Here is a 12793-nt window from a genome sequence, read left to right as displayed (position 1 = left end):
TCACACTGGTCCCCAAAGGTAACACAAATAAAATACATTGACCCTTTAAATAAAAAGAAGAGACCAGTAAATAACACTTGAACTGGTGGTGGCTATAAACTGGTTTGGGCGTCTCTAGATCTGGGGGCACACTTGAGAACAGCTCAAGGCACACTAGTGTGCCACGGCACAGTGGTTGAAAAACACTGCTGTACACTATTTATTGTAGAAATGAGGGAAATTTATTAAAATGGGTACATATGCATACCTCCCAACATTGCAGATCTTTAAATTAGGACGAGCCGCACCGAAGGCGGCCCGGCCCAAAAACGGGACGGTGCTAAGGGGAGAGTGGGTGGGGCCTCGAGAAAAGAGGGTGTGGTTAGTGCCACAACCCCCGTTTTTATCATGTTCAGTGGTGTGCCCAGCGCTCTCCTAGCGACTGGGCAGCTCTCTGAGCCAGTGCTGGTTCTTAAAAAGGTGAGAAATCAAGTAGGGTGCCCCTGTACTTAAAGAACTAGCATAAGGCTCTTGGACTGGTCCTGATTCCAAAAATTTGGGGGAACAAAAGATGTAGGGGTCCCCCATATTTGAAACCAGCACTGGGCTCCACTAGTCAGTAGGCTAATGCCACAACTGGGGAACATGTTTATATCAGTCCTTGCAGCTTTGGCATTTACCCCCAACTAGTCAGCCCTGAGCAGGGGAGGCTTGCTGGGACTTGTAGTTCCACATCCAATCACAGTATTTATTCAAATGTTAAAACTCATTTGCTATCAACCAGGTATCCATCACCCAGGGGTGCCAAGGATAGCCCCGAGCTTCAGCTCAGGAACTTGGGTGCCCTGGGAGGGCCCCTTCTTTTTTTTGGGACACTCAGGGACATCGGCCAGTTTTGACTAGTTGGGAGGTAAATGCCACAGGGACCGATACAAATGTGCCCCCCGCTATGGCATTACCTTACTGAATAGTGGAGCCCGGTTCTGGTTTAAACAAATACAGGGGAGCCCTACATCTCTTGTCTCCCATATTTTTGAAACCAGGACTAGTCCAAGAGCCTGGTGCTGGTTCTCTAAATACAGGGGGACTCCAGCCAAGGGGGGACCCAATGCCATTTTTGAAAAACTCTTCCTTTTGGTTTTACACATAGAAGCATCGCATGGCTCTGACTGATTCGTACTATTGGCCTTATTCTGGTTCACTTTCAGAGGCAAATTCCTTCTCAAATGGACAAAACCGTGTGCACTGCAGGTTGGGGGGGGGGGGGGCAGATGTATGTGCATAGAGAATTAGATTTAGGTAAGTTATTTTGTTTCTGTGCAGGGAAAATACCGACTGCTTTATTTGTACACTGCAATATATAGTAGATCTCACTTTGAAGGGAGATCTATAAAACCCCACCCAAATATAACTCTCTCTGCACAAGTTACATCTGCCCGACCTGCAGTGCACATGGTTTTGTCCATTTGAGAAGGGATTTGCCTGAGAGTGAACCAGAATAATGCCCTAAGCTTCAGGGTCAGCCGTGTTTGACTGCCGGTAAACTCATCAAGCAAATACAAATTACTTCATTATATTATATATTATATAGCAAATATGAATCATGAAAACATGGAACTCGTGTGCCTGAAATTTATATGAGGTCACGCCCACATTTTGCCAATGGAGGCATGGCCAGTGGCATAGTGAGCTGCTAGCCATGCCCCCAGCTCCTCTGTCTCTGGGAAGAGAAGCTGTGCGCAGCAGATAGCAGGGAGAACTCCCAACTGCCCCTACTGCGGGACACTGCCAACCCCAGGCAGGACCATTCCAAAGAAAAAGGACGTGCCGCGACAATTGAGACAGTTGGGAGGCATGGTCAATGTACTTCTTCTGTACATTCCTGTCTCTTTGATCTTCTGCTAGATTTGGTTTTGTTGGCTAACCCCCTGACACTGACTACACCTGGGGCCAAATGTTATAGGGCATGAGAATCAGAAACTACTGTATGTGATTTTGGGCCAGATGTACTAAGCTCAAAAAATGATAAAATGGCGAGTGATAAAACGCCAGACAATCAACTCCTAACTCTCATGTTACAGGCTGGATTTGAAAAATGACAGGTAGGAGCGGATTAGCTGGTTGTTTATCACTCTCTACTTTATCACTTTTTGAAGCTCGATACATCTGGCCCTCTGGGAGAGTTTCCCCATTTTTTTAAATTGGCAATTACATGGCAAAAGCAACCAGTTTTTTCCTAAAATCTCTCACTTTCTGATTATCACACCCTATTACATTTGCCCCCTAATTTTTGACATTGAGTGGCTGATTCAGGATCACTTGTAGTGATCCGAATTCGGCCTCTGCCCCGATGGTCGGGTTTTTTCCATTTCTACTCACTCACTAGTCCATTCCCAGCAGGGAGGGTGAGACGAGCGGTGGCAGTGCTGGGCCATGGGAATGCCCAGTGTTTTATGGGTTTCCCCATGAAAATGTTGAGCGTTCCCATGGGTACTTGGGCAGCCCGTTGCCTGCCTGTCTTTGTCCCGTGCCCGCAAAACTCTTTCTAGACTTACTTTTATTTGGAGATATAATTCGATGGTCGGCGACCATTAAATGATGTCTCCTGCAGTGGCGGCATTTGAGGGGGTGTGTTTTCGTTACACATCTGCTCGTATGGTTGTGAGGGGAAATGGTGGCAGGGGCGGGGGCGGGTATTTGGCGGGGTGGTGACACAAATACTCGCTAAGCTGCGAACTTCAAACTCAGAATCACCCCCTCAGTCTCCTTCAGTAAGTGGGATTTTTATTCTTGCCCATTATCCAACAGCAGCTGCTTAGTGGTGTATTTATTAAGTCTACTAATACCTTAGTCCTGCATGATTTCTTACACATGTGATGCCTTCATTAGATGTCTAGGTGACAACAACCACAATGTTGTGTGTTTCTACACCCTGGACTCAGGGGCATATTTACTAAATGTCGATTTTTATTTATTTCAGAAAAATCTTACTCGATGTTTAGTTTCCAGTGCATTTACTGTACTGTCATTTAATTTTTTTTTTTTTTATTTGTCAGCTAGAAGTTGTGTGTTTAACCCTGGAAGCCCAACAATCGATTTTACATCATTTTAAATAATCTGAAATTGCTCAAAGCTGATTAAAATTGACCTTTACCAAATATACCCCTTAAGGTTAGATGTTGCTAGACTGATAACACAAGTCTTGGTGTCAATGGACTGTAGGTGAGCATAAGGTAATTTTGCTCTTCAGGCTGAGTGTAGTAGAGTGAGTACAAAGCCACAGCCCATTGGAAACTTTAAGGCCCACATACACAATGCAAAGTGGGCTCGATTATACCTGTTTCCGGTGGTTCGGGCCGAGAAATCGGGCCAAATAGCATGTGTGAGACATCCGATCCGATGCACGGTCCCGTGCACATCGGATTGGAGATCATATGTGCTGCCCATAATATCTCTGGAATGGGCCTCCTCCTGGCGGTGGGGAAAGGGATTTGCATGCAACACATTGCATGCAGAAGTAACCTGCCGTCCAGTAGGGTGCCGGGAGTCTGAAGGGGGATTGGATGTGACTTCTCCAAGGGGAGAAGTTGCATAGTGTATGGGCACCTTTACACTGAAATGTATTTTCTGAAAGCAGCTTATATTAAAATGTTCTTGTGACTTAAGGAGGTTAATAGTATGAAAACATTGAATGGTTTTGTTGATCATGTTTAATATTACTTTTAAGCATAACTTTTTCTGTTCACCTAAAGACCAAATATTAGAGAGAATACCATTCCCTCTCAACACTCAGAAAGTCCAGGAACCATTCTCATTTCACAACTGGCTAGAGGAACATCGTTTGGAAATAAATCAGAAAAAAAATGTTCTTTTGTTTGAAGATCTTCATGAGACACAGGTACAATAATTTATTGCGTGCACATAATGGGACGCCTGTTCCTAAATATACTTCTGATTACAAAAATACATTGATTGTCCATTATAAAATAATATTCAGAAGTTGGAAACTCCAACTGTATATAGCCCCTCATTCTGATCGGTTCACTATGTTGCAAATTTGCAACGGTGACCAATGTTGTAGATCTAAGCGGATATGTGCATGTACAGGTCTTCAATGCGTGTGCCCTCGGAGACTTGCATAGTCTCTGTGGTGCTCTCAGCAGGGGGGGCGTGCATAAGGCAGGTATGGGGCATTTGCATGCTGGGCGTCCCCATGTGAACGGGGGTGGCTGCCAGTCTTCCGTGGGCGGGCATCTGACGTCACCGGATGTCAGCTGCCCGACCTGTTCACGGAGCAGTGCGCCGCTAATCTAAGGCACCAGAGACATCTAATGATTTTGGGAACCCAAACAAGATTGGGATTGGATGTTTATGTAAAACATCCATTCACATGCCTGCAGGGAAAATCGGCAAATAGCAGGGGTGGGGTGGGGTGGGCATTTGGACGCATGGTGGGCGGTGCTACAAAGCTCACAAAGCAGCAAACTAACGCTACCTTGCGAGCCGACCAGAATGAGGGCCATAGTGCAGATTGCTAGGTACAAAATGGATTTGCTGAGGTTTTTTCATTTGTATGTATAGTAGTTAATGTGTTCAGAAAAAAGCTTTTAATTGAATGAATAAATGGAACCTTTGCTTTGTGGTTTCCCATTGAGATGTTTTGTAGGGTATATCTTATTTGTATGAAATAACAATGCACATTAATTTCCCATTTCAGGCAGCAGTCTATGGGTCAGGACAAAGTGACAACAGCACATCTGATACGGATACCTGGCTCTGGCAACTGGTGTGTGTGAGAATGTTATGTAGAGCAAGCCTACTGCATCCTCCTGAAGGTTGACATTCTCGTTACCCATCTTCCATATACAAATGCATCTTTCTCTTGCCACTTAACCACTATGTAAATAATACCCAGCCTTCATTTTAAGCTACATTTAAGTTACTCCACTTTTAACCTGTGCGGCTGCTGATGCACACTGATGCAGCATTCTGGGTATTCATGGAGGTGGTGAACTGAGTTCCACCACCTCTCATGGTGAGGTGGAACATTGTATCCACACATTGGCCCTGCACAGTAATTCTCACTCAAAAGCATTCTAGTTTGCAGGGGATGCCAAAAACCCTACCACTGACCCTGTCTCTGCCTAATGGGGGGAGGGGAGGGGGTATATTTGGTGGTTTAGAGAAATGAGTTCCCCCACCTCTGCATGACCACTTTATGCCCTGCACATAGATAGTGAGGAAAGTGCCATATTAGAACACAAGAAATAAACATGTAATTAGGGTTCAATTGTAGATTAATTAAGGGAGACAAATAAGGTCATATAAAGCAATCAAAAAATCAAACAGGATAATTGGGTAATTGTTAGAAGGTAACTTCAAAGGGAATAATTGCTGGACCATATATGTGAAGTGTACACCACCGTGCTCGGCCATATGCTTCCTCTTACGATCAGAGAGACACGCTCAGTCTCCAAGTGAAAAAGGATGAGATCCGTTCGAGCACGGTAGCGTACGCTCATATGCACGCCACTCCCCTTTGCTGGCTTATTTCACCAACCATGTGCGGATGTTCTGTGGGCGGACTCACGCTCACCGAAAGAGTGAGCGATCCGTTCTGACCGGCACGTCCGCACACGAGTCCGCCTGATACGACCTGAATAAGGTCCTTAATGCCCCAGTAGTGCTTAATGCCCTGGTCTTTGGTACTGCTGCTGGGCTGCTGCCGCCGCTACTTCTGTCCATCCCTGAGGAGAGGTGAGCAGAGACCTTGCCATTCCTATCCCTCGCTGAGTCCGGCGGCCTTTTCAGATATTGTGCAGACTCGTGATCCAATCAGAGCTCTCAGTCAGGAATGTGTCTGGTGCTAGCTCTGTGTGGGAGCACTGCTCCCCACCAGCCGCCACAGGGTCTGCGGGGGCTATTGCGACCAGGGCTGGAAACAGAAATCTTGGGGCCCTGTACAATGATATTTCTGGGGCCCCCACCTAATCCCACATCCACACAACCCACTTCTGCATGAGCCTCATTAAATCTTTCGCTGCTCCAGATCCTGTTTTCAGGTATGGATTTCTCTCATTCTCAGTCCTGCTGGCCTGGCTCTTGGCTGCTGCTTCCTGCTGGCTCCCGGCTGCTACTGTCCTCTCACTTTTAGAAAATAACACCGAGCACTATGAGCAGACAGGGAACGTCATTCGCAGAGCGCAGAACAGATGACCCACGCATGCGCAGTGAAAGTACAGGAGCCAGAGACTGAGGCCGCAGTGCCAGCACTGGGTATGGCTGTGTGCCTGCGGCCCCAGGCCATGCGCACACACAGAGCAGATGGCTCTGAGCGCCAAACGGCAGGAAGCACACACAGTAGATGGCAGTGACACACCGTGAGTCAGACTCAGCCACAGACAGATGGTGCACAGTAGACGACCGAGCCGCGAGGGTCACTGACAGGCCAACTGGTACAGGCGGTGTCCATGCCAGGGCATGGAAGCTCTGGGGACCTTCAGATCACTGGGGCCTGTCACACTTGTCCCCCTTGACCACCCTGTTGCTGGCCCTGATTGCGACACCATTGTATGTAATGTAGTCTTATTGCGCAGAAGTTTGCTTGCAAAAGTTACTTATAACAATTTGATTATATAAATTACAGGAGGGCTCCTCCTTTGTAACAGTTGATAAAAAAGAGGTGAATCTCACTACTGGAGACAGTCTGCTCATCCCCCAAAAGTCCCTGTAAGTGTGTTAATTTTAATACTAAAATATATACAGGTATGGTTAAATTGATAATTTCACACTGTGCATAAACAATGCTCAAAAAAATAAAGGAAACACTAATCCCCTTTCAGACAGAAAAGTCTGAAAATCCCAGCAAATACACAGCATTTCAAATGCTGTGTCATTTTCCCAGGAGCAGCCTGACCCCCTTCACACAGAAGAACAAATTATCGGGTTGAACATTTCTACCTGATAATTTGCTGAATAACGGGTATTTCTTCTGTGTGAAAGGGTCAACCCGGGTCATAAATCCCGTGCTCTCGACCCTGGAATTGAATTGAATTCAATTCCAGGGTCGGAGAGACGGGATTTACGACACGGGTGTGCCCTTTCACACAGAAAAAGGACCCGTGTAATTTACAAAATTACCGGGTGGAACTGCTTCACCTGGCAATTTTGTTTTCTGTCTGAAAGGGGTATTACATAACACATCCTAGACCCGAATGAATGAAAATATTCTTATTAAATACTTTGTTCTTTACATAGCTGAATGTGCTGACAACAAAATCACACAAAAATTATCAATTGAAATCAAATTTATTAACCCATAGAGGTCTGGATTTGGAGTCACACTCAAAATTAAAGTGGAAAAACACACTACAGGCTGATCCAACTTTGATGTAATGTCCTTAAAACAAGTCAAAATGAGGCTCAGTAGTGTGTGTGGCCTCCACGTGCCTGTATGACCCCCCTACAACGCCTGGACATGCTCCTGATGAGGTGGCGGATGTTTCCTGAGGGATCTCCTCCCAGACCTGAACTAAAGCATACGCCAACTACTGGACAGTCTGCGGTGCAACGTGGCATTGGTGGATGGAGCGAGACATGATGTCCCAGATGTACTCAGTTGGATTCAGGTCTGGGGAACAGACGGGCCAGTCCATAGCATCCATGCCTTCGTCTTGCAGGAACTGCTGACACACTCCATCCACATGAGGTCTAGCATTGTCTTGCATTAGGAGGAACCCAGGGCCAACCGCACCAGCATATGGTCTCATGGGTGAGGTATAACACACCGACAGTCGGGATTCCGACAGTCATTAGCCCGACTTCGGAATCCCGACTGCAAAGTGGTAGGAGTGAAATGAAGCCCCTTACGGGGTCGCTGCGCTCGCCACGCTGCGGGGACAGTGGCTCGCTGCGCTCGCCACCTATTTTATTCTCCCTCTATGGGGGGCGTGGACCCCCACGAGGGAGAAGTTGGGATATGACTGTCGGAATCCCAACTGTCGGTGAGTCGTCCGGCACCCGGTCTCACAAGGGGTCTGAGGATCTCATCTCGGTACCTAATGGCAGTCAGGCTACCTCTGGCAAGCACATGGAAGGCTGTTCTGTCCCCCACACCATTACAGACCCACTGCCAAACCGGTCATGCTGGAAGATGTTGCAGGCAGCAGAACGTTCTCCAGACTCTGTCACATTTGTCACATGTGCTCAGTGTGAACCTGCTTTCATCTGTGAAGAGCACAGGGCGCCAGTGGCGAATTTGCCAATAAGTGTTATCTGGTAAATGCCAAACATCCTGTGGAGGTCGGGCCCTGTTACCACCCTCATAGAGTCTGTTTCTGACTATTTGAGTAGACACATGCTCATTTGTGACCTGCTGGAGGTCATTTTGCAGGGCTCTGGCAGTGCTCCTCATGTTCCTCCTTGCACAAAGGCGGAGGGAGCGGTCCTGCTGCTGGGTTGTTGCCCCCCTACGGCCTCCTCCACGTCTCCTGATGTACTGGCCTGCCTCCTGGTAGTGCCTCCATGCTCTGGACACTACACTGACAGACACATCAAACCTTCTTGCCACAGCTCGCATTGATGTGCCATCCTGGATGAGCTGCACTACCTGAGCCACTTGTGTGGGTTGTAGACTCCGTCTCATGATACCACTAGAGTGAAAACACCGCCAGCTTCCAAAAGTGACCAAAACATCAGCCTGAAAGCATAGGAGCTGAGAAGTGGTCTGTGGTCACCACCTGCAGAACAACTCCTTTATTGTGGGTGTCTTGCTAATTGCCTATAATTTCCACCTGTTGTCTATTCCATTTGCACAACAGCAAGTGAAATCGATTGTCAATCAGTGTTGCTTCCTATGTGGACAGTGTGATTTCACAGAAGTGTGATTGACTTGTTGTTTAAGTGTTCCCTTTATCTTTTTGAGCAGTGTATATTGTATAGGTGACTAATTGTTCATACAATATATGAGAATGTTTTATTAATATTATTTATCGGTGTGATTATTAGATAGTTAGGGCGAAATATAATAGGGTGAGAGTTTCAGAAAGTGAGAGATTTAGGGAGAGTTTTCCCATTTTTTTTTAAAGCAGCAATCAATTACATGGCAAAATCAACTTGGTTATTACCAGTAGATGAGTGGCTTTCCCGGCGATGATGCGGGAGCGCGCAGCAGTGCTCACCGCTTATCGCTGGGGCATACACACTGGGCGGCTTTGAGCTGAAAGCCGCTCAAACAGCCTTTTTTGAGCAAAAAAAAGTATACAACTTTCAGCGGCGCCTGGGTAAGATGAAGTAATTTGCAACAATATAATAATGTACAGAGGTGATAAGTGATGCAAAAAATACTTCCTTTAAGGTAAATGTAGCGTTTCGACCCCACAGAACGTGGGTCTTTCTCAAGGCTGTATGGTACAGCCTACGTTCTGTAGGGTCGAAACGCGTTGGTAGAGATTGGTGGCACTTTGTGCAGGACTTCCAGACCAGGGTGGACTTAAGGACTCTTTTCTCAACTATTCCCAGACCTGTTACCCAGGCACCGGACTGGTGAATATTGACTTAATGCTTGTGAACTGACTAAACACCAGTTCTGATACACTTTTCGGTAATTAGTACCTTTTGCACCCTGTTGTCTGGAGATATTTTGTTTTATCATTATGTGTGTTATGTGTTTGTATGTATAATAAAAACTGGCTTCACCATTACAAGCCTTCTTTTTCCTCATATGTTGGATCGATCTACCCTGTGGGGAATCTGATCGGAAATGAGGATCTGATGACACTACATTTACCTTAAAGGAAGTATTATTTGCATCACTTATCACCTCTGTACATTATTATATTGTTGCAAATTACTTCATCTTACCCAGGCGCCGCTGAAAGTTGTATACTGTTTTTTTTGAGCATTTACCTGTCTAAAGGAGTTGGGAATCTCCTTATTTACAGCTTTTTTGGCAGCCTTAAGGGAGCGCAGGACTAGAGATACCCGTCACTTTGCTGTCCAGGCTTTTTTGAGCGGCTTTCAGCTCAAAGTCGCCCAGTGTGTATGGGCCATTAGTGTCTAGATATACAGTCACTAGGTCTACCCCAAAAGGTCAACATGCAATAGATCCACAGGGATAGATGGTCAACAGAGTTTAAAGGTTAACATGAAAAAGACACATTACAAGATCATGGGTGAAATGTAATAGGATGAGAGATTCAGAAAGTGAGAGATTTGGTAAGAAATCTCCAGTATCTTTAAAGCGGCAATCACTTACACTGCAAAATCTAACTGCTGGCTGCATGGTGGTGTTCCAGGCAATATAGAGAGCAAATGTCCCGCACAGAACACAATGCTGTAGGTCTATCACTACTAATGTTAAACCAGTATCACATATTCAACTTGTAAAATTTGTAAAATTTCAGGATCGCAATCCCAAAAGGGACGTGGCTTCATGTAAAGGTCCATTTTGCCGCTGGCTCTGAGAGCTCCTGGCTATGACCCCAGTCCCTCCATCTCCTGTAAATAGATGCTGTGTGCATGTGCACAGCATCTATTCACTGCTGTGACAGGGGGACTGCCAACTGCCTCCCCTGTCACGTGACACCACCGGTCCCGAGTGGGACGTGGGACAGTAAAGAAAGATCGTCACTGTCCCATGGAAATAGGGACAGTTGAGAGGTATGGCATCATAGTATATCAACCTGATTGGAAATGCAACCACCAAAGTCAATTTCTTTTTTGGGGGCACACTTTTGTACTACAATAAATTGTGCATTTGCAATTGATAACCTACCCCCTTCCCCCTTGACTTAGTGTTCCAGGCACCCTGATTGTCAGATGCAGAGATTCTGTGGGGCAGTGACAGTGCTGGCCCTGTATAACCCTGGGTGGGGGAGCCTGGTAGACATATAGGTGAAATGCCCTTGCGTTTGCAGTTTTATAAATGACCTTTTTTATGAATGTAGATTTATCCACATAAAATAGCTAAAAGTCAGGGGCATAACTAGAACTTTGTGGGCCCCGTAGCAGCATTTTGAAAGGGCCTCCCTTCTACAGAGAGGAGAGGTACAGGGTGACACACACACATGGATATGGAGATAAAAGGTATCTTTCTAGATGCAATGCAGTGGCAATGGGCCCTGGAGGCACTCGGGCCCCACAGCAGCTGCATCCCCTGCACCCACAGTTGTTTAAAAAATGAACATTAAAGTAACATTTACTTATTACTCAATGTAGGTTCTCCTGGCAAAGAGAAGACGGTTGTATTGCCTTCTGCATTCGTCAGGATCCTGCCAAAAGGAAAGGATATAATTAATCAGCAGCAGGATTTTCAGAAGAGAACAGCTGCATTTTCATCATGACACATTGGGCACAAAACTGCTCATGCATACATCTGTTTATCTATGTTAATATATTAGCCTAATACTGGGGTTTACGTGTATAAAAAACTGTAGGATGAATTTCCTAGATGTTACCATATGGTCACAGAAGCCATTGTATAATGTATTATGCAAGTGATTCTAGAATATTTACAAACCTGTGTGAATTATATATTTACAAATACTGAGTTGTGGTGTTAATGATTGCAGGAGTGGAGGTATTATGGTGTGATTTTCGGTACATGGGTATATTATGACTAGGCGCTACTTCGGGCTTCTTTTCAACAGCAGTTATTATTAAAGGGATAGTCAGCCACTCAGCGCCGCCACTAGTGATGTTGGAGCCCGGGCCCCCAGCGTCCCCCCCCCGCGCGCGCACCGCCCTTGTGCGCCGACACCCCCCCATGCCCCAGCACCCCACTTCCCCTATCCCCCCAATTACTATTACTTACCAGCAGCGGCGGCGCAACATCTCCCTCCAGCAGCGGCGGTGCGGCATCTTCTCCCTCTTTCACGGACTCGGAGAGCACTTACTGCACAGTGCAGCCTGCAGAGCGCCGAGCCCCTCTGTATCCTAGACTCGGCGCTCTGCAAGCTGAACTGTGTATTTCAACGTGCCTGGCTGAGGGGCGCCAGGTGGGTGATGCATTTTTCGGGTGCGGGGGGGGAGGGTGGTGCCCTGCCACTGTGGGAAGCTGCCCAGGCCCCTCCAGAGGCCGGGGCCCGGGACAGCTGTACCCATGGCACCCCCCTGTCAGTGGCCCTGCAGTCACTTGTATGTGTACAAAAGAAAAAAGAAGAACCCGCGCTTTTGTAAACATTTGTTTGCATTACCTAACACATAATTACTAACAATGTTAATAATAATATCGCTAAAAGTGATCTTGACTTTGAATCAATTCATCAGTTTAGAAAACTGTCCTACTGTATTTCCACAACTGCCAGTGCCGCAATACAAGTTCAATATAGGAACGGGGATTGATCTAATGAGGAAAATTAGGGGTGTCTATTGCCTCACCAAGGGATTGATTCAAAGTCAAGATCACTTTTAGCCAGGGATCGCATGCTCTATGATTAATCAGAGCAACAGGAGCAGCGGCAGCTGAGTCACCGGGGCCCACACACACACAGCACTGCACTGTCTAAGTTTAGTTGCCACTTACAAATAATTATGTTATGGTGGGAGACTGGGACTGTCTGAGTTGTCCTGGGGTGCGTGTCCTCTTTTTAAGTTAAGTTGCTCTGTCTGCCTTGCCTAGAGTCCCGGGTGGCATAGCACACAATGTGGGACGGGTCTGACTTACTGAATTCAGAAATCTCAGATCAAGTCGCACTGCGCAGATGGACTCTGGAGTAGGAGGATACGACACACATTGTCCCTCCTCCTCCACCCAGCATGCACCGTGGCGGAGTGTGCAGTGTCAATCACAGACAGGCAGCACAGTGACTGATTC

General features: G+C 46.5%; 1 protein-coding gene across 4 annotated transcripts in view; it reads left to right on the top strand.

Moving 5' to 3' along the window:
* HAAO (3-hydroxyanthranilate 3,4-dioxygenase) overlaps window positions 1-11523 on the top strand; it is a 41312-nt gene extending 29789 nt beyond the window's left edge. For 3 of the 4 annotated variants that reach the window (XM_083175700.1, XM_083175699.1, XM_083175698.1), the window contains 4 exons: window positions 3732-3877; window positions 4697-4765; window positions 6626-6708; window positions 11197-11523. In XM_083175700.1, the coding sequence (XP_083031826.1) occupies window positions 3732-3877; window positions 4697-4765; window positions 6626-6708; window positions 11197-11275 (377 nt within the window). In that variant the 3' untranslated portion in view covers window positions 11276-11523. The remainder of the gene's footprint in view (window positions 1-3731; window positions 3878-4696; window positions 4766-6625; window positions 6709-11196) is intronic. The other variant, XM_083175701.1, reaches the window with a different exon arrangement.
* Window positions 11524-12793: the final 1270 nt, after the last annotated feature.

This window comes from Crinia signifera, chromosome 3, assembly GCF_055691185.1.
Source record: "Crinia signifera chromosome 3, ASM5569118v1, whole genome shotgun sequence".
Lineage (NCBI taxonomy): Eukaryota > Metazoa > Chordata > Amphibia > Anura > Myobatrachidae > Crinia > Crinia signifera.
The sequence above is the reverse complement of the archived record's forward strand: the minus strand, read 5'-3'. Positions and strand labels throughout refer to the sequence as shown.